The following is a 25,802-nucleotide window of genomic DNA, read 5'->3' on the forward strand; positions in this document are numbered from 1 at the left end:
TTGACCTAGAGCAAACTAATTTTGGTTTCATTTTCAGACACCCCAGAAATCTCAATAGCATGAAATGCAATTGTTTTGTGTTAAACGTTACACGTTCTATACGGACCAAAAGCCTGCCTTTCACACATGCGTTTTCTGCGGCTACTAAATCTAAATAAAATCTAATTCTGCAGCATGCATCGTGTTGCTGAACATACCGCAGGAAGACTGAACTACCAGGTATGAAAGTTCATCGAGCCTTCCATCGATGCACGCTGCAGCAAAACAACGCACCAGGCTGCCTTCCAGTAACACAAAGTCAAAAACCACTTCAAACGCCAGATTGGAGTGACGTTAACTTAGAGCAGCAGCCCGTTTATTAGGGCCAATTTTAACGGCGTATGTTTGGTTTCACATACCTGTCACCAACGTGAACAGGACCAGAAATAGATTATTACTAAGAGGTAAATTCACAATCATGATTTGTGTGTGTGTGTGTGTATTTTCGGGTATTTATCGTAACTGCATTTCCACGGTAAACTGATAACAGGCCAGGCAAAGGGAAAGATTTCCAAAGACAAATTCATTTTAACCACCAGCAGATTAGTTATTGTATCCTCTTCGTTAACATGCTATTTCTACTGGAGTTATTATAAATCGCTTTGGCAAAATGGGTTTTGAAAATGTGGTAATTCAATATGGTTTTACTCTGGTTTCATAAACATCACAATGAGGCAAGACATTTTAACCACTACAACGTGGAACGGATAAGGTCAACGATATCGTAAAAACGCTGCATGTCAACGGCATAAGTCACTCAGTGACAGAGTACCAAATATTAGCTCACCGTTTAATGTATCCAAGACCATGACATGCGTTATTTTTACGAGATAGTTGACATCATTCGCTTCAAGTGAGAGTGGACAATGCTTTGACTCATCGCTGCAAATACACTTTACATGCAGTGACGAAATGTCTACTTTAATATATAAACAGAAAGCTACTACCTGACAAACGCTTGTGATGTGCTGTAGGAAAACATGAGCTGGAAGTGTTCTACGCGAAAATAAACAGCCAACAAAAACATTCCCAGCATGCCAAGCACCTAGGTAACTATAGTTAACGCTCAATGTCACTGGTGCCATATTTTTTCCTGCAGGATTAAAGAGGTCATTTTATTGGACAATCCCATTCAGAAGATGCCAGTGCAATGACCATGTTACCCACCCTGCCAAACCCAATTAACCCATCTCGGAGTCAGTTTTAGGAATATAATATATATTCTCCCGTCTTTCAGAGACGTCCCAGCCCACTATTTTCCCTACAGACCTTCAGAACCAGAACAAGACCGCAGATGGTCTATGTTTTTGGGTCGAAAAAAAAAGTCCATTGCTGAATGTCAGAAACCCTGCAGAGCAAAGGCTGAGGATATTCCCCTGTTGCTGGTAATCTTACACTATAACATTATAGCGCAGATATCACTTGAGAAGAGTAGGGAACCAATAAAATCGGGAAGAATCATTCAAAAAGATTCTTTTTTTTAATTGAATGAGCTTATAGAATTAAACATGCATATATCATAGTTAAGGGCGGCCATATCCTCTGATTTGCTCAATCGATTCAATTCTGATTCACAAGGTCACAGTCCAACAGTACTCTATTAAAATTTTAGGACCCAGGGGTACACAACTACCCTCAGAAGCCACAGTGTGCGCTGTGGCAGTTAGCACAAACTTTCATTCTGTTATAAAATTACTAATTATTGATAAAGACAAAAAATAATCATAGGATACGACGGGCTTCCGGGGTGGAATTATTCTAATATATGAGCCAATTAGTTCTCTATTTCTAGATAATCTGCGCATTTGATTGCATTGCCTTTGGTGCAATTACGTATATATGGTCACATTCACTAACACAACAAAAGGACAAAAATCCTAAGCCACCGAAAATGCGGTGAGTACAAATTATTTTTGCATGCATTCGTGGATTTGTAAGAACCAGTTCAGGGAAACAATTGAAACGCTGTATATAATGTGGCATTTTTTTGCCCATATTATGAGCAAAACTTTTATGTTATGACAACTTTAACCCTGACACACTCTTCGCCAGCCACCCCCCCATTTCCACCGCTGCTTGGCTGTCACGTGGGACCGTCCGGGGTTTGCTCTGATAAGCGGATTTTCACCAAGTTTTCAAGTACCTGCTGGGGGCGTGTCGTCCTCCAGGAAGGGCATGTACCTCTGACCGCACGTTATCACTGAAATTACTCTTAAAACTATATCCGGCTGCGAAGCTTCCAGCAAAATAGGGTGTTGGGAGGAAAGAGGTGAAAGAGCCGCGACAAGCACAAACCTATGAAATCTGAAAAAAGACAGACACAAAAAAAAGAAGGAAATTCAGGAACAAATGTCTATATCCAGATGCAAAAATAAACAAAAACACAAAACCCACACATCATGCAGTGCATATATCAGGGCATTTCTGTTTGATCCGCGTCTCTCGTACTGGAAATTAGCAAACATCTGCTATGATGAGTTAAGGGCTGATACTGAAAAGCACTGCAGGTACGCAGAAGTAAACGCAAGCACCATAAACAGAGTAAACTTACACAGGAAACCAACACGCTTCCTGTGTGCTTTCATTAGACGCAACCAAGCCACAAGACGACCAGTTTATACAGACACTCATGATAAACAATTTTTGGAGGAGCGAAAATAGCAAACTAGACTTCAGGACTTGCTTGCATCGTGCAACGCATGTTAAATCAAGGCAACAGTCCAACAGATGACTTGCCACCATTCGTAGAAGCTCTTTGGTTCTATGCCAACTAAAAAGCTTTTCATGGTATTGCCCAAATCCCTGTTAGAAAGCATCTAGAAACCGCACTATGATCTTATCTTTTATTGTCTAGATAATTCTGAAAATGAAACTATTACATTTGAAGAAAGAAAAAAAAAAATCCAGGCAAAACACTTTCTTAATCGCAGCCTAATACCAAAAGTTTTAAGACTAGTAATGTAACCAAGCCTTAACAATGTGATTTACTTAAAGGAGATTAACCCACAATGTCTAACCAATTTTCAAACTGTCACAAGTGAATTTAATTCTTAGATGCAAACACACAACATGGACCCTAGGCCCATAAAACAAAGTCATCGGAGAGGAATCAAAGATTCTTCGTAATGGCATGATCCTGTCTTGCTCGCGTGGTGGTCCTCTTTCTTGTGCAGATATTTTACAACCTTTTTAGTTCCAGAATCCTACTACCGAGTCTCAAATATTAAATGAGTCGCTGATGGGAGACTTCACCACCCAGAACCCATAGCCCTTCTGAGAAAGGTAGGACTTCAACACGTTTTTTGCCTCTTGGTAAGACTTTGACATCATCTTTATGAAAAAGAGAAAAGTCAGTCAGTCAAACAAAACATGACTTTCAGATTGTTCTGCATGATTAGCCAAAATTACTAGCAATTTTCTCCAATTGGAACAGGTAAACATTCACAGGTGTTAAGTGTTAAATCTTCTACTGGGGCAATGTGTGATTCTGCAAATTAGGGCTCCAAGCCCCTGATCAGAAGGTCATTAGTTCACAATCCACGACTGGAAGAGGGGTTCCAATATTGGGGATTTGAGCAAGGCTCTTAAAACTTCAACTGCTCTAGTGGGCGATGGCTGACCCTGTGCTGTGACCCCAAAACTTCTGCTCATCTGTGTGTCATGGAGATTAAAATCGGGTATGTTAAACGAGTACTGCCCCACAGGGATGAGTAAAGCATCGCTGTTAGCCATGCGAGGACGGCCACTGGGGGTTGCCCATACTAGTTGACGTTACTGCTCTCGGCGATGACCAAGCTTGATGTCAACTAGTCGCTGATGACATGATTATGACACTAACATGAATGTCTCAGAGGCCAACAGTTACGCAGAAGTGCGGTGAAGAGAGAAGTACTGGAGCAAAAATTGAGCAGGTGGAATTTATGAAATGCATTAATGAATATCTTTTCATATATCATCTCGGAAAATTCAAATCTAACAGATATCCCTTTAGTCCAATGTGGCCCAGGCACTCATAACCAAGAACTTGGTTCCTGAACAGTCGGTGAATAAAGAGTAAGAGTAAGAGTAGAGGCTGGAACTAGTTTTTTCCTCCCCAGGTGTTATTTCAACAGTCTCTCTTTTCTCACACTTAAAGGGAAGTTGTAGAGTACGAGTGTTATTATTGCACAACGTTTTGCTGTCGATTTGCAACCCGTTGCTTCTTTGTGTTATGTGTAAAAGATGTCGTCGGCATATGCAGTTAAGTTTTGTGAATACAGAATTTGTCGCAAGGCATTCGTATCTCCTGTGTTTTTTTTCAATGATGATATCAGCAATTAATTGACACCGACTCAACTTTCATATAAATGTGGACTTTTAAATTATTTTTTTATAAAAGTTGTTGTACAGGCCCTAAACAACAATAGATAGATTTCCAAAGGGGGCTGAATTTAGGCCGGCATGGCAGCTACCTTAGCATCCCTGTACGAGACTCTCGCACACAGATCCGCCCGCTGGGCCTCCTTCACCACCAGGTTGAAGCGACTCAGCATGGCTGCTTTGCAGAGCCGACTCGCCAGGGCGGGGCCACTCTTGAAAGGTGAGCTAAAAGGAGCCAATCACCCGAGATTTCAAAATGAGACAACACACCCTATAGGCTAAAGAAAACACCTCATTAAAAAGGTCAGTAACCCAAAGAAAGATTTCTGAAGATCTGTGTCTTTTGGCTATTTCAAGACCTGGGAGGGGGTGTTCCACAAAGCAGAATCTTTAGTTCAGCCAGATACATATTCTTAAATCTGACAAGTTAACGAAAAACGATAGCTCCTATTTCTTTGTACGATCAACTGAATGACAGCCCTTTTCTATTTTAGCCGTTTCTTGCAGCACCCAAGCTGAACACTAACGTTGCCCCTCAGTGGGGGCGAGTGCAGGGACACCACCTGTTGCGACATCATGCGCAAACCCTTTGTAGCAGGAGAAGCAGAAGAACATCAGATAAGAGGGTGACGTTAAAAGCGTAAAAACGCTTGCAAATCAACGGGTAGCACATTTGCGATCTTCGTAAAGACAAAATAGTTGAGGTGGAAGTAGGGTTTATTGGCGAATCCCACTAAAAGTTCGTCGTGTTGTGAGAGACAGCGTGAGTAATATGGGGGGGGGGGGGGGGACAGCAAAAGAACGATTTGGGAGTCGGTAGCTTGGGCCGTTTTGCATCCTTGCTACAGCTTGTGATACGGGGGGGGCTGCTGTCGCAACAAAGTGCGAGTGTCGCAGTTGCCAGGGGGAGAAAAATTGTGTGGTATTTTTAGCATCGTCCACTTGCATATACTCACTTGGAAGATATTCAAACTGAACTTCAGATACCCCAGAAACGCTTAAAAAAAGATGTACAAATGAGGCGTTTCTAGTAGCCTAATTAAAGATTTTTTGGAATACATCCTCCCCCCGCTCATTTCCATTTACTAGTTAAAAAAAACATGAACGTGTGTGTATATATCCATCCATTTTCCAAACTGCTTATCCTACTGGGTCGCGGGGTTCGGGAGCCTATCGCAGGGCACAAACAGGGAACAACCCAGGATGGGGGGCCAGCCCATCACAGGGCACACTCACACACCATTCACTCACACATGCACACCTACGGGCAATTTAGCAACTCCAATTAGCCTCAGCATGTTTTTGGACTGTGGGGGGAAACCGGAGTACCCGGAGGAAACCCCACGACGACATGGGGAGAACATGCAAACTCCACACACATGTGACCCAGGCAGAGACTCGAACCCGGGTCCCAGAGGTGCGAGGCAACAGTGCTAACCACTGCACCACCATGCCGCCCCCTGTGTGTGTGTGTGTGTGTGTGCGTTATAAAGTATAATGAAAATAAAGCAAAAAGAGCTGTTGTACTGAATCTGTGTCGGAATCAGACCCACAATTACTGTCATCAGGACAACTTAGCACAGTTCCTCTGCCAGAAAGACTAAAATATACATCTCATTTATTCCTTTAACCATTAGCATTTGAAACACTGCATAACTTGAGCTTTGTGATTTTTATTGGTGGTTTTTAAATCACTTGTGACGAATGGAGTGGAGTCATGTACAAGCCATGTCTAAAAGGAATGGGTAACACTTCACTTGATGGGGGGTAAATACAGTACTACTATGCATACACACTATTATGTATTAACCACAGAGTCTTGGTTGCATACGGATCTCAAATTTGTTCATCATTAACGAATTATGGTGCATCTTTCATTCCAAGAAGTTACTATAATTTGTTAATTCTGTAAACGATAGGGAACTATCGAAAAAAAACCTACCGAAGGAACAAGTCAAATACCGATCTTGTGTTAGCTCGTTCTCAATGAATGATGCATCTTCTTATGTAGCAACTATGTTTCTTTATAATTTGTACTTCACTAGCAGTTTCTTAGTATTTGTGCCCCATCAAGTGTTAAGGAATGTCTTATTTTTCACGATAAGAGAACTTTGTTACAAAGTAACTGTGGCTGGCAGTGGGGGGGGGGGGGGGGGGGGGGTCACCTCAGCGCACCCCGCCCTTGGCAGATAGAAGCACCCAGACTTATACCCAGCCGGAACTTCACTTACTCTTCAGTGGTTCGTCCTTCCAGCCCGTCCACGACCTCCAGAGACGTATCGCCCTGTGCCCAGTTGATGCCGAGCGCACGGTACCCCACGAGGCCCTCTGGCGAGATGGCCGGCGCCAGGCCCACGCGGGCCCGGTTCACGCAGTAGTACGTGGGCAGCTTGCCGGTGATGCCGTCCACACGCTGGTTCACCGCTATTTCCAATCCTCTCACGCTGCTGCAGGTGGTATCCCCTGGCGGGGGGACACGCACAAACCCGGCGTTATACGGGAGGTGCGTCTCCCAAAACCAAACCCCCTTTGACAATAAACACACAAACCGCAACTTGAATGCCTTTCCACTCCAAGCTCAGCAACCAAATGCTTTAGCCCTTCTAAAGAAACATACATTAATTCCTTTTAAATTGTGTTTTCATTCATTTTAATTAAAAATTAGATGACCCCCCCCCCCACATCAAGTCTTTAGTAATGCTCCTGGGAAGAGCATTTCTCCATTAGCCTATTAACAAGTGAAGCAAGGTCAACATTCGCTAATTTAGCACAGATGCACACAAGCCTTATAAACAGCTACTGAATATTTCGACAACGTTCAACAGACTTCTCCATCTGAATATGAAGCCATAAAAACTGATAGAGCATTAGATATGCAGGTCACTTGATTAAGACATCTGCTCAACAGCAGCAACAGGATGATTAGTCGAGTTAGCAAACACTACACCCATTTATACAGCTAAATATTGACCGAACACAACGCAAGCTGGTCTTAAACCAAGATCTGGGGCTAGTACTATAAAGCAGGGTTTCTTGCTTAGCCAGACAACTATTCGGATTTAAGTTAGTCTGGAATAAATGCAAGTGAATGAAGACAAGTTAAACAACCTTAAATCCGACAAGCTAACAGACAAATCTCGTGTTACAATACAGGCCCTGGGGCTGCTCTTGGCATTTGTGGTTATAAACTCACAGCCATAAGTCACATGTGATGCAAAACAGCCAATCAAACAAGACAGGGGCGGGACAACCTGCCTATGAGGATGCTGTCGATGTAGATGGGCTCTATGAAGTGACTGAGCAGGGCACCCTGGACACCAAGCACCTGCCACTGGGTCAGCTTGTCGCTGGCCGACATGCTGACCACCCGAGGGGAGGCCTCCTCCATAGTGGAGGAGAAGACCGAGAAGACCTTCCCCTCGATCGTCACGTGGAGGCCGATTTGGTTGTTCACCTCCCATGCCGAGATGGAGTGGGGATTCAGACGCCTGGGGGGAGAGAATATGGGACAGTGGGAAGTCTGGGGCCTCATCTGCACCATGAAGGGCACCTTACAGGTGGGGGGGGGGGGGGGGGGGTCATCTTACAGGTGGGAGGGAATCTGGGCAGCTCCTTTGGGCAGTTGGTTCAGGTAAAGATGAACAGAGGTGTTGTCTTTGAGGTTTACCAGCTTCGTGGTCTCGTCACGCTTAAATATCGACTCCTCCCTCAGGATGCCGTTCTTACAGAAAAACATTAAAAGCTGTCTGTATAGATACCTGCGGGTACAAGGGATCCAAGAAGAATGAGCAAACCCTTTAAAATCTGCTGCTAAAATGTAAAATTACAAGCCAAACCGCAGGAAAATCCATCTGCGAAGTGCCTCATCTACATACCGCAACAGAGATCTCCGGGCCGCGACGACCGCATGGGCATCATGGAGGAGGCGGCCATCAGCGGTGACGGTCTCTTGCGTGTTAAAATCTCCTGTTCCTATGGCCACCACCTCAAATCCTGAACCTGGACGGGTGGAAACACTGCTGTTAGTCTCTGCTAGCGTCACTCTTTCCTTACGTCACCAGGTACGTGACCTAGGGGAAGGCGAGTAGCAAAAAAAAATAAAAAATTTAAATCGCATCCTGCGACTAACAGTGAATAAGGTACTTCATTGCCGCTGGCTGAAGACATACTTTTCAATGAAAGGTTATTTATCCATCAAATCTATTGAAATAAGGACAGCCAGACCACAACATACCCATGACAGCAGTTTGGCGGATGACTCACATGACTGAACGACGAAAGCCGCTAGGCTGCTTCCGCAGGAGAACTGTGGGTAATTTTCCATGAGCTTCTCGAAGCGCTGCTTCACGGCTTCCGGAATCCGCTCGTCGACGGGATTCCTCGCTTTTGGGGGGAAACCACACACAGGTTTTTCACAGTGTTGGCAGGAGTTTTCCGTAGGGCCACCTTTCAGAATTGATCAGTCCGCAGCCACGACCGGTTGTGTGAACACGAGGTTTTTGATGAGCAACATGGCTCACAAACTGATTTACAAATTGATTTTTAAAGAATGTCACATTTGATGTGGGGGGGGCGGCGGGGAGAAAGGACTGTTTTAAAAGTCCTCAGTTATTAAGATGCACCAGAACCCTTTCATTCTTCACCATGTATGAGGATTTCTTTGATAAAGGGGGTAAAATGTAACATACCAATGTGTGGAAAAAAGGGTCACGATCGGTCAGCATTAACGAGTGCGGCAACAGCAAGACTGTTACCGCATACAAATGGCAGGGAAAAAGAAGAAATCCTGTTTAAAGTTTAAACTGCATCCCACCGTCAGTCAGTCAGCCCTACCGTAGAACTTCATCCGTGGTTGAACGTTCTGCAAAGAGAAGCTCATCTCGATCTCAGGAAGGGGTGGAGGAGACGCTGGAAGTGCTGAAAGAGGAAAGCAAGCAGATCGAAAGTTACCCAGTGCGGGTCCACTGGCGTACGTTACGGCTCCCACGCTGCATCAAGCTGGTTAAAAAAAAAAACAAAATCATGACTCATTCCTACACTGCAGCACAGAACTGAACCGATTAGCCTTTTATGGCATTTTGCAACATCAGCTTCCTTTTCTGACATAATAAACCCCCATAAAAACAAAAAGTTTCATTCACTTGAAATCGTCGGATGACACAGAACCCAAACATAGCACCCAGAGAAGCCAGTTTGCCAACTGGGAATTGGGGAGGACCCGCCTCCTGATCTCCACTGTGCTCGCATGTGTATTTTGCTGCTTTGTGTGACAGACAAAAGCCCCTCGGTTACACAGTGAGCTAGAACAGCAACACGTCGTATTCTGAATTGGGCCTTTTCTAGCATTTTAAGGGATAAACCAGTTAGTTGAGAAATGAGTCCCACAGCTTAATCTTGGCCCAGATAAAGCAGGAAAACTGTCCTCTGGGTCTGACGAGCAGAGCATGGAGAACTCAGGCATTTTCCTATTTTTCATAGTAGCCAACTGTACTGAAGTTGTTTTTCTGTACAGATGCTCCCCAGGTGACGACGAGGTTGTTCTGATAAGCATCGTAAGGTAAAAATGCATTTTAAACCAGTACACCTAACAAACATCATAGCTTAGCCTGCCTTAAACATGCTTAGCACAGTTGGGCAAAAAATTAACATATTATTAAAAAAGAAAAAGGGATTGAATATCACGTACTTGAATAACGAACTGAAAAAGTGGAAAAACATTTAGCCATCGTACAGTTGGAATATCGAAGTATCCCCCCCCCTTACAGATTTCTCTTGGTTTCGAGTTTTTACCTTCTTGGGTTGAGTGCATTGTCGGTGATGCAGCGAATTTTTCGTGTCCATTTCAGTGTCTCTCTCATTGAAATCTGTGTGTAGAATCATGACTAAATCCATAATCTGTCTTGTGAAAACATCCGTTGATGGAAGTATTAAAGTTCTTAAAATTAGGCTAAAATCAGAAAGAAAGTAAACCCATGTTACCTTTGTTTGTTTTACCTGCATTGGTGGCATGTAGCGCCGGCCTCACCTGAAGATCGCTATTCGCATTATAAATAGCTGCATTTCCGTGTATTCAAATCGCATTTGCATGGCAATTTGATGAACAGGTGTGAATGGCTCATGCACACACATGAAAGTTGGTACATGTTCAATGGAAGGAGCCCAGAAAGTGATACAAGTTAACTTTATTTGTATTTGCGAAATATATTCTGTGATTTGCCTGCCCCTTTTCTGCCACAAATCGCAATAAAAAAAAAAAAACTACCCACAGACAGAGCAAAGCAAAACCATGCATAACAAACTACACCAGAATTCTACTACTATATTTCATTCAATGAACATCCATTTAAAAAATGAGCCACAGTCCCCTATATTATAAGTGGAGGTCCGGATGGAGCAGAACCATGACAAATCAAATCAGTTGCATCAATCTGTGAAAACGAGTCAACATCCCCACACACAGAACTATCAGAGAAGCATCACTGGAGCCAGCCATCCCAACACACCCAGCCCACATGCTGAAACTCATCTCCAAGAACCCCCAGTTAAACTAAAAAATGTTTTTGCGACAACAGGAAGTAAGGGTGTCTGACCTCAACAGCGAGTATTACAAATGACTGGCAGTCTACCAAGTCATCCCATAAACTTAGGCCACACGCTGGCTGAAAAAAGCCGAACTCGTCTCCAAAAATCCAGATCAGAGGAAAGTCCAAGTCAGATGCTTCAGACAAACGTTGCAAATGAAGTTAATTTACTATCACATAGGCACTGAATACTTTGTAAAATAACACACTAGACATAGGTGGAATCACCAAGCAGCAACATCAAGTTCGATCCAAACCAGAAGTTATCCTAGAACAGATGAACCAAACAGAAAAAGGTATTTAGGTGAAGGGAGTTGGCGCTTTGGCTAGCAGAGTCCACTGCAAATTCGTCTGGTGTAAATATTTTGCTGCTTCCTTACAAGGCGAACAGTGAAAGAGAATTGCCTTCCGTTTCGTACAAAATATCTGATTTTGTTTGCCATTGCGCAAATATTAAGACTTCGACTGTGACCAAGACTTCAATTGCGAAATGTAAAAGTAGCACGATTAAGGCCTGCAAGCACGTAAGCGAAAGTGTAGGATGACATCATGCAGCTATTTATAGACACCGATACGTTCAAAAGGATGCGTATATAAGCGGTAACGAGTTCAAAGGGTACATGTCTTGTTCAGATAATGTCAGCACCTGATTTTTTGTAGGCGTGAGTCTTTTTCACTCAGCAGCTATATAGCCAAACACCAACATAAATGAATCAGCTAAGTACTGGCATGAGACAAATCAAGGTCTCTCTCCCCCCAATAACTAGTACGCTACAAAAAAATATTTAACCACTTCATTAAAGCTAGTGCCAAAAAGTGAGTAGTCTAAAGATTATACACACACACTTTCAATATAGCATAATATTGTATGGAGTGGTGTGTGTGTGTGGGGGGGCAGCTAAGATTTTGGTTACACTGTTCGGTACACATGGGCCACACACACGAAGTGAAATTCCCCTCCAAGTAAAATAATCCATGTTAAGCAATTAAAAGTTTTATTCTAAAGCAGAGGTGTGAAGCTCCAGTCCTGGTAGGCTGGAGCCCTGTGTAGCTTAGTTCTTTCCCTCTTCCACCACAAAAGATTCATCTCAAGAGCTGTGTGGTAATTAGCACAAACAGTTGAATCAGGTTTGTTAAATGAGGGGAAACCCAAAAATGTGCAGGGCTCTGGACTCCCAGGACTGGTGTCTGACAAACCTGATGTAAAGGGATCCAACTTATCATACACTCTAAATTTGCATTATTTCCATAAAAGGCTTAAATGGTCAGCAGTGCAGGATGCACCCCCACCTTTCCAGCCATTTGTGGCCTGGGACAGACTCCAGACCTCCCATGTGACCCTATAAAGCATTTAAGAAGTCTGTACTTGCCGTACAAAACGGGGTCACTAGCCCCAGCCTCATCCACAGCAGGGGACTGGGGGCAATCCGACGGGGGCTCCAGCATAGGCAGCAGGTCTCCCAGAGCTAACCTGGCAGCCTGGGAGCGCGCCTCCTTCTTTGTGTGGCCCACTCCGGTCCGGTACTCCATGCCGTCAATCACAGCGCAGAAGGCGAAATAAAGCCCCTGCACGTTTCCTGGGGGAGCAAGAGAGCTGAAGGCCGTGTTGATCGCGGTCACTCAAATCAGGCGAGCGTAAAGGCAGGGTATGGACCCCACAACCAAAAAAAATTTTAAAAAACGCTGAAAGGTGTTCAAATCCGTGGAAGGAAATGCTCATGTAATCGTTAACCACTCTACTGAACGAGAGCGGTACTAACTAAAACACTGGCTCATAAAGCACTTTGAAAATAACTAGCATTCACACAGAGAACTGAGGCAGGTATTTTTAACCCTTTAGACCAGGGGTAGGGAACCTGATCCATGGAGAGCCGGTGTGGGTTTTTGGTATGGCCTCTCAGTCAGCCAATAACAGTGGACTGGAGTTGAGAATCGCTTCTTTATTATTGGCTGATTGAGAGGCCATCCAAAAAACCCACACCGGCTCTCAATGGATTAGGTTCCCTACCCCTGCTTTAGACACATGGGGAAGACTACTGCAAAAAAACACTTTCGATATGTGGTTAGACAACGAGGGTGGTGCAGTGGTTAGCACTGTTGCCTCACACCTCTGGGACCCGGGTTTGAGTCTCCGCCTGGGTCACATGTGTGTGGAGTTTGCATGTTCTCCCCATGTCGTCGTGGGGTTTCCTCCGGGTACTCCGGTTTCCCCCCACAATCCAAAAACATGCTGAGGCTAATTGGACTTGCTAAATTGCCTGTAGGATTGCGTGTATGAGTGTACCCTGCGATGGGTTGGCCCCCCATCCTGGGTTGTTCCCTGCCTCGTGCCCATTGCTGCTAGGATAGGCTCCAAACCCCCCGCAACCCAGTAGGATAAGTGGTTTGGAAAATGGATGGATGGATGGTTAGACAACGATTATACGATGCAGTTACAGATCTTCCACTGGTCCAGTGAGGTGCCCCCCTACCAACCCCCCACCTGGTGTTACAGTTTCCTTGAGCTGCAGATGGAACTGCAGGGCCTGGCAGAGTTGGTACAGGGCTGAAACGGCATGGATTCCTCCATGTTTGTACGTTTCGATTAACTGCACAGGTATAACCCTAGGTTTGGGCTCTGCAAAAAGAAAAAAAAATAAAGACCGCATTACATTTTGGAAAAAGTTACGGATGGCCACAAAATTACACGATGAAGCTTCACCTGCTGAATACCTATTACAGACTACGTTATAAACCACTATGGACAAATGCATCTAAAACAAAATTATTAATGAATGATAATTGTCCTTACTACGCAAAACAAATACTACTGTGACCCTACACAGGATATACGGTAATTATGGATGGCTGCTTAACGTAATTTAAATATTATCAGAAGGAAACAACTAAAATATCATATGACGGGCATATGACGGCAGCTTGGTGGACACGCAGCAGAAACAGGTACTGTATTGCCGCTATGGTTTTGCGCTTCTGCGTTGGATAACCGCCACAGTCAGGGATGCACAAAACAGCCATATATATGCTAAATCGTACTTCATTTTCGATATAAAGGTTAAAATGTACGACTTGGGTACCACTTACGTGCATCCCTACCCATAGCCGTAACTTTACTTTATTGCATTAATACCCATTTACCTGTGTCCGTTTTCCGAGCTGGGCAGCCTACGAGCTCCCGTTTGCTGCTGGGAACCACCGAGTAGCTGGGCGATAGAGACCGGCTGTTAAATCCGTACGGGGCCACAAAGTTGCGACTGAGAATCGGGGCAAGACTGGCCCCCCTGAAGCCCCGCAAAGATCCCCCTCGGTCCATCGTAGCGAACTAGGGAACACGAACAATTTTTAGAAGCTCTGCATCTGTACGCATTTTATAGCTCTGTTTACTCATTGCGTGTTTTGCGGCCCGGAACCCACTAAAACTAAAGCCGACGGGCCTAGATTGCAAATCTGGATAAAGCATGCATGTGCACTGCCAAATTACAACAGTCACCCCCTTATGAAAACCATCATTTAAAAGGCAACACGCCCGTGTAGAGAAGCATTTAGCGATGTGCTGATTTGATAATTACCTGAAGTTAAGCAAGGAGTTACGAAAACAGGTGGGAAACGTGTCGTACCTAGTGGACAACTACGAGGAAGCAGATCAACAGCGTGTTAACGTGTGACACGCCCAGCTCCCTACGGGCAACCTTTTTTTATACCAACCTGTGGATGATGGGTAGGTCTCTGCAGCTAGTTTATGCTTATAATCTTTCTCAAACTAACGTTCGTCAATTCGATTTTAATTTTTTCCATTTAGTATGTTGTTTGATGAACGCTCATTGTCACTCCTGCACTTCATCATGTTTATAGTCTGTCTCACTACACTTTATTTAATAATTTGAGAACCTTTAATTATTATACATATTTGTATGTAATTATATATTGTGTACATCATGTATGTACTGTTTACATATTTTGTCATTGCGTCTGCTTGGGAAGTCGCTGGCTGTGTCCCAGTTCAGGTACCGCGTCCTTGTAAAGGAGGTCGGAAAATTGCAGGACTGTGGACTGTTGACCTACTTCCCTGGTGTAGCATTACACTGATACATAAGACTCCCCACCTAACTGTCTGTCTGCACCAAATGCTCCTGCAATGCGACCAGTGGCAGAGCAGCAGATCCAGGAGATAGCATTGGTGGAAATCAGAGCCATCAGATAGTTTGCGGATCTGGCAGAAGGATCCCCTGGGCCCAGTGCGTCGTCTACCTTGACGATCTGCCGGTCCATGCCGATGATTTTGCCAGGGCATTGTGGGACCTAAAGACAGTGCTTGTGGCAATCCACTTGGCAGGGTTGTAGCTGAACCTGCGGGAGTGCTCCCTCCACCAAACGCAGGATGCACTTCCAAGGACATGTCATGGGGAGGGTGCGTCCACCGACTTGGAAAGACGGCAGCTGTGTGAACCTGGCCCCCTCCACGGACTGTAACGGATCTGTGCAGCTTCCTGGGGCTGGCATTGTATTCCTAACGGTTTCTGAAGGACTTCCCCAGCATAGCAAAACTGCTGAACCATCTTACAGAGAGGGCAAGTGTTTTTGCGTGGCTGGATGCCTGTGGTGTGACTTAATCAGCTCTGTGCGGTGCTTAGATGCTAGCATAACCAGACCTCCATCTCCAATTCATTCTAGACATGGACGCTAGCATTGAGGGACTAGGCGCGATGTGTTGCAGGCAGAATCCAAGTACACAGCTGTGTATTTCAGCTGAATGCTAAATAAGCAGACGCATAATTACTGCGTGACCCAACAGGAACTGCTAGTTGTGGTGCAGGTCTGTAAGAACTTCCTGCCATACCTCCGTTCCTGTCAGTTCTGGTTGCAGATGAAACACGAATACCTTGAGTAGTTTCTGAATTTTTGCAACCCAGAGGGACAGCTGCCCCACTGGTTGGAGATGCTAGCGGAGTTCGAATTTGAGGTCCAGCGTTGTCCCCATCTCATCAGCCATGCTGCGCTGTGAGCTGCTGGAATTGCTGCCAAATGGAGGAGCAAGACCAGCTCTCAGCCACCACCTACACAGTGCTGGGAAACCAGGCCCACCAGGACCTCAGTCGCCAGCAGCTTGGCGTAGAACAGAGCAGCAACTCAGTGCTGTCAAGGATGAGGGAAGGGGAGGCGATCTCAGTCTTCAACCCGGAGACCTTGGCGACTTCAGACTGCCCTACATGGAGAACACTGGCAGCTGGAACTAAGGAGGACGATGAGGAACCTGGGGCCCTGCGGTCACAGAGAACTCAGGTAGCCTCCTAGGAGGGAGGCAATATAGTGCTGGAGGTACCTATCGGACAGCAAGGTAGCATGGTGGACCAGTGCCAGCATTGGTAGTGTAAATAGCTCTGTGTATTTATCATGTATTATGTTGTTATTGTGCCATACATAATGTCATGTGTAGTGTTAATGTTAGTTGTTGTAAATAACATGCCCACCTTTCCATACGCCCGCTGATCCATCCTGCAGAAACTCATGTCTCGACATACAAGTCAGGCAACGACTTTACCGCCAAACCAGAAAGGGCCAAGGAAATTGTGTGTGGCTCCACCCACTTCACCACTCTGTTCCTGTTGATATGCCCACTGTGACACACCCACAAACTTTTAGACACACCCACTACTCCAGCCCGAAGAGACCTATACAAGTTATTAGTTAGTGACCCTCCACTTCACGTTGAACCACATAATACAAATTGTAGTTGATTATTTTCATATAATTTCACAATTCGTTGTGGTTTTTCCCTTAGTTGTATGATCCTCCTCGTTATGCTACTAAATTATATTTTCAAACCTAATTTTTCCTAATACAGGCATTTTGGGTTTTTCCATCCCAATCCTGGTTAGATTCAAACAATTCTTTTCTCCAAATGTAAAAGCTGTACTGTAAAGTCACCATTAGGACAAAAATAATTGATTTCAATTTTAATTACGTTAAGAAATCAACATACTTAGTAAATTCACATTTGATGGAATATAGCAATTTATACACATTAGTCTATTGCACATTATAAAAAAATTATGCTTAAGCATAAATTTAAATGCTTTATCCCAGTTTGATCAAAATATACAGAATGCAGCAGATTGCTACACTGACTAAAAGTTTAGTGGCAACATGCACTGTAGTAAACATCAATGCAGAACCTCAGCAGTAGCATTGTGCAGGCCTATTATAAAATACACTTTACACGTTTTAAAAAAAAAATCTATACAATAAGATTTTCACATTGTTAGGCTTTCATAAAGTGACAGATGGGGAAGAGACCCAAAAAGTTAATGTTCCTCTTTGCTTGTTCCTTTCCTCTCCTTTCCATCCTGTAGTGAAGTACCCAGTTTCTTTATCAGGACAGAAAGGACTTTGTCAAGAGGATCCATCACCCCTCTCTGAAGCCACTTTGGTATAGTAGTCCTTGCATGGTGAAATCCCAGTTTCTGCAGAATGTAGTCCACACAGACTGGGTCGATTTTCCGTCCCGTCCAGTCAATTAATCTGGAAGGAAAGATAGGATGGAAGAATTCTGATGGAAGTTCTGACAACAATCCTATCTCACGATTAACTTAAGAGACTGGACTTCAGCATACTCTACCTGCCTTAAATTTCCAAAAACCGCTTAATAAATACAGTAGGAGTGAATGACATCACACAGGCTAACACGTGTAGCAGTTTGCTACACACGGAAAAAGCCTTCAGTCTCAAGAAACAGAACCTACACGGCACTTTCATCATTGTGGCCTGATCGGTCACCACTTCAGACACCAAGACATTGTACCATTTCGACATTTCTTCCTTGGATGGCGACAGTGGTATTCTACCAATGCTGTGCTAATGCAGTAGTGTGACTGAGAAGGGTAGGCAAAGTTATTCAAGTTTATTTATAAACCTGTGCTGAGGTTATCCACATCAGGTAACTAACAAATATATTCCATTTGCTTGAAATGGAAGGTTCAGGTCCAGAAAGTAAAAATCCAGACCAAGGTTTTGTTTAAACCATCAGTTGAGTCATAGAATACTCAACTGGTTGGTTGAAACAAACCTTTGGTCTGGATTCATACTTTCCAAACCTGGATCTACCACCTCTGCTATATGCATTTAAGCAGTATTCTGATATTATGGGTGCCACAGTGGCTTGGTGGGTTGCCTAACATCACTGCTCTGCATGTGGAGTTCTCCTGCTATTTCTCTAAGTATCACTACAGCTCAAAGACACGGTAGAGAAGTGGTGTCTTTAAATCATCCACAGTGTGTGATTGGGTGTGTGTTCCCTGTGGTGGGCTGAGTAAGCCCATACTATTCATGGAGAACCTCCCGGCTGCCACAACCCTGCACGGGAAAATCGGTTGGAAGAAATATGGACGGCGGGAAGTAATAAATTGTGGTTGATGTAAAGTTTTCCAGTAGAGTGACGTTCAAAACATTGCTGAACCATTAGGTCTGAAGCGGAATGTTTGTTGTACAGGGTGTTAAGTGGGGGCTCGTTTTGCATGGCCGCTGCCTGACTGGTGGTCTTACCTTACGGTAGGTTCCAGGTGCCAGGTGTTGCACAGAAACTCCCTCCAATCCACAGCGGTGTAGTTCACTCCATCCTGCTTCTCCTCTTCACTGGAGATGTTCTCAGGTATGGTACTGGCAGTCTTCTGTCCTGCCCGCCCTGCAGTGGACCGGGGGCAATGAAGAGCTGTGGACAGGAAACATAGGCAGGTTACAATGTAGCTTGGAAAATATGTGGACTTTCAGCAGTGACCTTATTGAAACTGCTGCGATAGCTGTGAGGTTCCATCCTGGGACACTTCTTTCTCAGAAGAAACTGGCCCAACATGGTGATATCAGAGGACCACCAGATGTTCTTACCATTCTCCTTCTCCTTCAGGTAAGCAGATACCAGGTCATGCAGGAACATTATAAGCTCAGCATCCATGGTGACGCATATGTGGTCGGTGAACTCTGTCACCACACTGCACTCCACTCTCGGCTTGCTGCTGGAGGCTGGAAAAAAAAGCCCGCAGAGTAAAACCACAGGCAAATTAGTTCCACATGGGCTGGGGGAAGAGGCACCTTCTGGTTGACCGACAAAACCACAGAATGGGGGAATCTGGAGGGGAAGGAGCAGGAAATTTATGGGTACCCCAGGCAAACCAAATGATGTAAAACACCCGTTTTCCTGTCAAACCTGGGACAGGCAGACTGGATCCCTCTGTCAGCTACACTCAGCAACCGGGAAGTGCTGGGGGCGTAAGGGCCCTGAGCAACAGCCCATTTTGGCCAAATAACTGAAAGTCTGCCAAGATCAAGACCACGTGCCTAAACAGTTGTTTTTCTACAGCTGTAGACCCCATCGACAGCCAATCATTCTGTCTGCCCTCCCTGCCCCGCCCCTACCCAAAACCACCTGTTGCTACACTGCACTTGCACATTAACTGTGCTATGCACATCACTTTTTAAATTTTGTGGCCAACCTGTGGTCTGTGTGCATCCTAATGCCCCAGTGCAGTGATAGGGACACTGTGGGCAGCAGGTTAGTCCATCTAGTGGTCTGTGTGAATCCCAATGCCACAGTGCAGTGATAGGGATATTGTGGGTAACAGGTTAGCCCATCCAGTGATCTGTGTGGATCCCAGTGCCCCACTGCAGTGACAGGGACACTGTGGGTAACAGGTTAGCCCATCCAGTGGTCTGTGTGGATCCCAGTGCCCCACTGCAGTGACAGGGACACTGTGGGTAACAAGTTAGCCCATCCAGTGGTCTGTGTGGATCCCAGTGCCCCACTGCAGTGACGGGGACAGTATGCTGTAAAAATGGTGCCATCCCTCAGATGTAAAACCAAAGTCCAGACTCTGAAGTAATACTCCGATATCCTGGCTAAAATTAACTACCTTAACTGAATTCTCTCCTGCTCCTTCACCACTTTAGGCACTGTGTGGTGAGCGTACTGGCACACAATGGCTGCCGTTGCATCATCCAGGTGGGAGCTAAGCAGTGGTGGGGGTTGAAGTGGCCCCCCATTGGTTCTGTCAAGAGCTTTGGATGTCTTGAAAATCACTGTATAAGTGTAACATACATGCATATTTTTATGTATAAAATTTATTTATTATGCTGATTGTTCTTGATTGTTTTTCTTTTTATGTAAAAGTACTTGCCAATTAATAAATGATCTTGATTCAAAGTTTGCCCGCTGACCACACCCACCCAAAATAAACACCCAAACTTGTCGTCTCTCATACTCTTAGCCCTGCTTTGCTTTTCTGGAACTTTCTACACAACTCATTACCTGTAACAGAGGGCTCCTTGGGGTCCTGCACTTGGGTGGACTTGAAGTTCAGTTGCATTCTTGGCAGAGCGAAGATGGTCTCTGTCTCATGGTTATAGCTGGAGGACCCTTTGAAGGCATTCCTCTCGCTGGAGACCTTGGACTCCACTCCGCTTTCGGGATCACTGGTATCGGATTCCACTTCCCGGAGTTTGTTCAGCTCTGAAAAACCAGCGTCACATCAAGACAACTACGATTTGGACAGAAGGCTGCGTTTATGTCTCTGAGAATAGGACTCCAGTGCCACTGAATCAAAGGAGGAATGGTCTGTATTCTTTAAATCACTGAACTTAAAGTGCATGTCCTATATAAAATTATTTGTGCAGTCATCTTAGTCAGACCACTGGACAACAATGAGTTTTTACAATAAGCATCAGTCATATCTATAGTTATAGTTAAAGTCAAATCTACCTGAAACAGTTTGCTGAAGTAAAATCAGGACAGTTGTGGTACTTAAGTCACACATAAATATACAACCTTCATTCCTCATAGCAGTCACATAGCTGAACCACTCTTTCACGGAGGCGAGTCCGTGGGGGGGGTTCTCGTGCCGTCGCCGAGTTATCTTGGTGATGGTCGCCATGGGGCTCTCCAGTGCACCACAGGGCCTGGTCACGATGGTGTTGTGACCCAGATTAAAATCCAGTGTTTGAACGACGTACGTTGAGTCATCAAAAGACCCTGCGTTAAAAAGTGGTTCAAGTGAAATCCTACAAAGGCTTTGATAACATCTCGTAATTTTCTCATAAACACACTAATAATACTACAAAAAAAGAAATCTTTATATAAATATGACCTTATTTAAAAAAAAAAAAAAAAAAAGAATACAGTTATTTTTATTTAAAAAATGTTAACACATCATGCAATGTTTTTTTCCCTAGCTGGGTGTTTACCATCTTCCTCTGCGATCTTCTGGGCCTCAGTCAAGAATGTGATGTTGGGTTCCTCCAGGTGAAACATGGCCCAGGACTTGGAGCGGAAGTTCGGCCCGTGGAAGCAGGCTAGGGTCATGTGGTTGCCGTGGAGACTCATGGAGCCGCCCAGCTGCACGGCATCCTCGGGCAGAGGTTTGGGGAACAGGGAGATGTGGCAGCCAGCGATGGCCTTCAGGACGCTGGGCCAGTGGCGGTGATGGTCTGTGCCAGTGTCTGAAAGTCAGAACAGGGACACGCAGTGAGAGGAAAGTCGCAAAGACCTGAACAAGGAGGTCAGGCAGCCCTGAAGGTAGCACTTCAAATATTATAATAAAGAACGATTTTTAAGAAGCGCCTACGGAGCTCAGCTGTGGCTTTCTCGGCACTCGGGACCGGCGTCCTTGGCAGCACGTATGAACCCTGGCCCCAGGTGGACAGGACCCGCTTGCTGGTGTCGAACTGCTGGGTGAAGAACTCCTGCAGCTTCATGCCAATCTTGATGAGGTCGGGCGTGGTGGAACGAGAGATGATCACCTGGAAGATGTCCCACTGCAGGTCGCCTTGGACAAAGATCACACTGGATAGGCGGGGAGAACCAGCAAGCACCGTCAGTCATCTTCGTTTGAAAGAAGCAGCTTTGTTTATTGCAATACAATGCCCTAGGGAGATATTCTTAGCTGAATTACGCAAGCGAGGTTAGTTCATTAATAAGATTTACCAGTAATAAAATATTACCACTACCAATAAATTAAATCAATGAGTAAACTGATCATTAAATAAGTTTTGTTCCAATTGTTTTATTGTAGCTAATATTATAACTAAATAACTGATCTCACTATTAGGAGCACTGTATATATTAACGGTGCAGCGGTACATGCAGTTCAGTACAAATCTTGGCTTTGAGCTCACGTTTCAGTGCAGTTTCAGTACAATGGACAACGAACTAAATCCTGTATTCTCTACTACCAAATATGGTTGTATACTCATAAATAGCAACACACATCCCTATAGCCTTAGTTATTTTTTTAGCGTGGTCTGAAATTTCCTGGCAAAAGCGCCTTAAATTCCAGAGGAAAACTAACCTACAGAGGTTGTTTCTGCCTTGTTGTTACAAACACTCCAATGATGTCATATAAGAGGACGTGGACCTTCCAGCAACAAATCCAAGTTCGGTATAACAGCCAATGGACAGTCTTGGTCTCATCAACTACTCTCTTTGATAAGGGTGTTACTTACTAGGAAACCAAAAATGTTGCCAAACTATGGATTTAAGTGACACAGGAGGGTCTTTGAGCTCTATTTTTGCCTTTAGGACTGATTAACCGGCACTAGCCGTACCCAGCTCAAACTGACAATTAGTACAATGTTTTCAGTGTTGAACAGCTACTTGTGAATTTAGGTTCCCTCCATGTAAATAAATGCATTTATTTCATTGTGTATGCCAAAAAAATGATGCAACCGAACAATGCATGACGCATATGTGTACCGTTACAGCCCTAGTATATATATATATAACTGTTGCATTGTATTAGTTGTAATCTAAATTTTAGTATGAGGAGGTGGCAAACAGTTGGGCTGATGGCGAGAACCTTTTCTCAGACAGGCTGGGGTCCGCCGTCTCACAGAGGCTAACTTTCCACTCATCCTGCAACCGCAGGTCGGCATTGCTGAAGACGCCCATGAGGATGCTGGAGCCCATGTAGTCCACCCGGACCTCTGTGGAACCCATGGTGACCTGGATCTTGTGTTGGGGTTGCTGGCAAGGATGCTCAGAGATGTGGGCTGCAAAGAGACAGGTAGGGGCTTGCAGACTTGGTCGCTTTGGTGTCTGTGCGAGTGGCACCAACCGTGGGACACTGAAGAGGTGTAACACCTGACTGACAAACTGAATGAGTACATTTTCCATCAACTGGGAAGGATTAACCCCATTGCCTAGGGTCCGGAAGTTGGAACAAACACCCACGAGCGATAGAGAATGCCGGGAACTCAACCCCCGCAAATCACTGATATACGAGAACAGTGCTACTTATAACACAACTAGTCATTTCAAGAAATTAGACAATTTAAGATCCTGGATACCTGAATGCAAACATGTCTGACTAAAGATTACATATGACTAAAGACCACATGTGACTAAGCACAGCTTCACTTAAAATAAGAAAAGTGATGTTTGACCATTTGTTTTGAAACATGAACTACAGGAAGATCCCCTACACCCATATTAGTCATAAGTCAGCAAAATGTGCAATTGGAGTGATGTGTAAATTTATAGAATTACCATATAACAGAATCATAGAATATGGCACCTGCTTCAGTGGAATCAGAGAGGAAGAAGCAGTATTCAGTGAAGGAATCAAATTGGTAAAACTTTGACTGAAAAAGTAAATGGGGACAAAGTACAATTAAACAGAGGATCTGAATGCGAGGGGCACTTACAGACCATCTCCAGCGTATTAACGTCGATGGTCCCCCCTACCACGCCGCCCTTGGAGTCCAGCTGTGACCTGCCCAGCCCCACGGACATGCTGATCTCCCGGTCGCGATTGCTGCCCACGGAGAGCCGGCCCTGACTCTTCAGTCCGCTGGTAGTCCACCTGATCAGACACATCACCGCGGAATTCATCATGTCTACTAACATTCGTTCATAGAACGGTAGCTTTGACACGTAATAATCAATTCGGTTCTCAAGGAAACACCTACAAGGGCCCTGGTTCCTCCTGACCCCATCAAAGTGTCCTTGAGCAAGACACTGAAACCCAAATTGCTCCCGGTGAGCAGGTTGGCACCTTGCATGGCTGCCTCTGCCACCGGTGTATGAATGAGTGTATGAACGGGTGAATGTGAGGCATAAAATGTAAAGCGCTTTGAGTACTCGTAGGAGTAGAAAAGCACTATATAAATGCAGTCCATTTACCATAACGGTAAATCCCATTTTTGGACACAAACCTTGTCAGCTACTTCTCACCATCCTTAAAAACTATACTCCCTACTGCCCTTCAAGCAAACCTGACATTTAATGACCTTTGATTGATTATGAACTGCATTTCCCAAAGCTGTTCATTTACAGGGTCAAGAAAGGTCAGACTTGACATTATTGAAGCATGAGGAGAGGGGAGACAAACAAAAATCCCCAATCTTTGGAAATGCTTACTCTACCATTGTTACCAGCTGCCCACCCTCCCAATGTTGTTTTTTTATGGTTATATGACAAATATCAGAACCTGTACTACTACTACTACTGAAGGTCAGTATAGCTCATTTTGATAGAGCTATCAGTGGAATTTCCCAAAGCAGAACATCAAAAAATAAATAAATAAAAAAAAGGAGGAGCTGGTGCAAAAGAAGCATCGTGTGTGAAATAGCTTAACACAGCATTTGTATGGGCATTTACATGTGGTTGGTAAAAACCCACAGGTGTACTATAAGGTCACATGACCACTGCCACGTTGACGCTGACTGGGCTTGCGAGAGTTCAGCCTTACGTGTTGTTGCCCATGACGTTGCTCATGTTCATCTGAACATTCAGCTGTTTGAGGTTGATGGCGAAAACCACCAGCGTCTCCCACGGTGCCCCCTGCTGGCCACCCACTTTGGTACTCCTACTTACTGATGGGGTGGTTGTCCTGGTAACGGAATCTGGAAGGGAAAAAAAAAAAAAGTTTCCGTTCACAATGGGAACGTACCATTCTGTGACTCTTACAAAGGGCGGGGGGAGGGCAAATGGGGCAAAAAAAAGAATTAAAAATCAGATCCTTTGCAAAAATAAAATGGCACAGTACTGTATATAAAGCTCTATAGATAAAGCTTTCAAACCCACCAAAACTCTATGCAGCACAGTCTGTATATCAATATATCAGCACAATGCCGGCTTAAAGAGCATGACAAGAAAGCAGATGGACTATTCAGGAACTGTACGGGCAGCCTACCTATCCTATGGGCCGAAGAGGAGTCGGACGCTGCTTTGGAGCGAGTGGGAGATTTAAGGTGTGCCAGGATGCTGCTGCCAGAGTGCTCCCCAAACCTCGAGGGGGGCTGCAGAGAGGCCTGCTTCCAGTGCACCCTCCGTTGGGCCTCTGGAGAGAGGTGCTGGTTCATGCCCTCCGAAGACTCTGGAGTTCCAGGGCTAGGGGCTGGACGCAGTGGTAGAGACCTAAGTTTGGTAGCTGTTTAGAATAGCTAAAGACATTATTCCTGTGATGTCATCCTCTTTTTACCTTTAAATTTTTTAGTGTACCAAGTATAATAGATGTCAGAAATACACATAGGTAAATCAGGCTAATCTGAATCGAGTCTGCTCGCGCCAAAGGAGGGGCGTGTTGACCCGGCGGACCCGTACTTGGCAAGTTGATGGTGTTGTCTCCGAGGAAGAGGCGCCGGGCGATGCTGCGACGGTACCAAGCGCGGGGAAAGGCCAGGATCTCGCTCAGCCTACGCATGTCGTAGCGGAATGAGGCCGAGCCGATGTCACACACAGCTGGACAGAAGGTACGTGGGGTCAGTCACGTCGGACCCTCCTTGCCACGCAAAGTGATGTTATTTGTGAAGCACGGAACATGAATTATCCATTCAGGACTT

At 44.9% G+C, this 25,802-nt stretch overlaps 2 protein-coding genes across 4 annotated transcripts in view; both read right to left on the reverse strand.

Annotated features, from left to right (window-relative positions):
• Nucleotides 1-2,251: 2,251 nt before the first annotated feature.
• adad1 (adenosine deaminase domain containing 1 (testis-specific)) lies at nucleotides 2,252-14,440 on the reverse strand. The gene is made up of 11 exons (XM_049002605.1): nucleotides 14,118-14,440; nucleotides 13,462-13,596; nucleotides 12,346-12,556; nucleotides 9,232-9,362; nucleotides 8,662-8,781; nucleotides 8,274-8,397; nucleotides 7,986-8,156; nucleotides 7,654-7,886; nucleotides 6,630-6,861; nucleotides 4,491-4,623; nucleotides 2,252-3,369 (listed from the first exon to the last, which is right to left on the reverse strand). Exons 1-11 carry the CDS (start codon nucleotides 14,290-14,292, stop codon nucleotides 3,256-3,258), a joined length of 1,779 nt encoding a protein of 592 aa, XP_048858562.1. The 5' UTR covers nucleotides 14,293-14,440; the 3' UTR covers nucleotides 2,252-3,255.
• Nucleotides 14,441-16,918: 2,478 nt separating this feature from the next.
• The window catches only part of LOC125726313 (transmembrane protein KIAA1109 homolog), a 72,425-nt gene continuing 63,541 nt past the window's right edge, over nucleotides 16,919-25,802 (reverse strand). For all 3 annotated transcript variants that reach the window (XM_049002603.1, XM_049002602.1, XM_049002604.1), the window contains 12 exons: nucleotides 25,564-25,701; nucleotides 25,154-25,357; nucleotides 24,710-24,863; nucleotides 23,664-23,821; nucleotides 22,817-23,009; nucleotides 21,587-21,804; nucleotides 21,207-21,461; nucleotides 20,791-20,994; nucleotides 20,275-20,475; nucleotides 18,858-18,992; nucleotides 18,519-18,684; nucleotides 16,919-17,498 (listed from right to left, as the gene is read on the reverse strand). In XM_049002603.1, coding sequence (XP_048858560.1) covers nucleotides 17,282-17,498; nucleotides 18,519-18,684; nucleotides 18,858-18,992; nucleotides 20,275-20,475; nucleotides 20,791-20,994; nucleotides 21,207-21,461; nucleotides 21,587-21,804; nucleotides 22,817-23,009; nucleotides 23,664-23,821; nucleotides 24,710-24,863; nucleotides 25,154-25,357; nucleotides 25,564-25,701 — 2,243 coding nt within the window. In that variant the 3' untranslated portion in view covers nucleotides 16,919-17,281. The remainder of the gene's footprint in view (nucleotides 17,499-18,518; nucleotides 18,685-18,857; nucleotides 18,993-20,274; nucleotides 20,476-20,790; nucleotides 20,995-21,206; nucleotides 21,462-21,586; nucleotides 21,805-22,816; nucleotides 23,010-23,663; nucleotides 23,822-24,709; nucleotides 24,864-25,153; nucleotides 25,358-25,563; nucleotides 25,702-25,802) is intronic.

The sequence above is a fragment of the Brienomyrus brachyistius genome, unplaced genomic scaffold (assembly GCF_023856365.1).
Source record: "Brienomyrus brachyistius isolate T26 unplaced genomic scaffold, BBRACH_0.4 scaffold70, whole genome shotgun sequence".
Lineage (NCBI taxonomy): Eukaryota > Metazoa > Chordata > Actinopteri > Osteoglossiformes > Mormyridae > Brienomyrus > Brienomyrus brachyistius.

Coding starts and splice junctions, on each gene's coding strand:
- adad1 (XM_049002605.1), bottom strand. CDS start 14,292: ATGGACCGAGGGGGATCTTTGCGGGGCTTCAGGGGGGCCAGTCTTGCC. Junction 6,862..7,653: donor CATCGACAGCATCCTCATAG/GCAGGTTGTCCC, acceptor TCCCCCCGCCAG/GGGATACCACCTGCAGCAGC. Junction 4,624..6,629: donor GAAGGACGAACCACTGAAGA/GTAAGTGAAGTT, acceptor GGCTCCTTTTAG/CTCACCTTTCAAGAGTGGCC.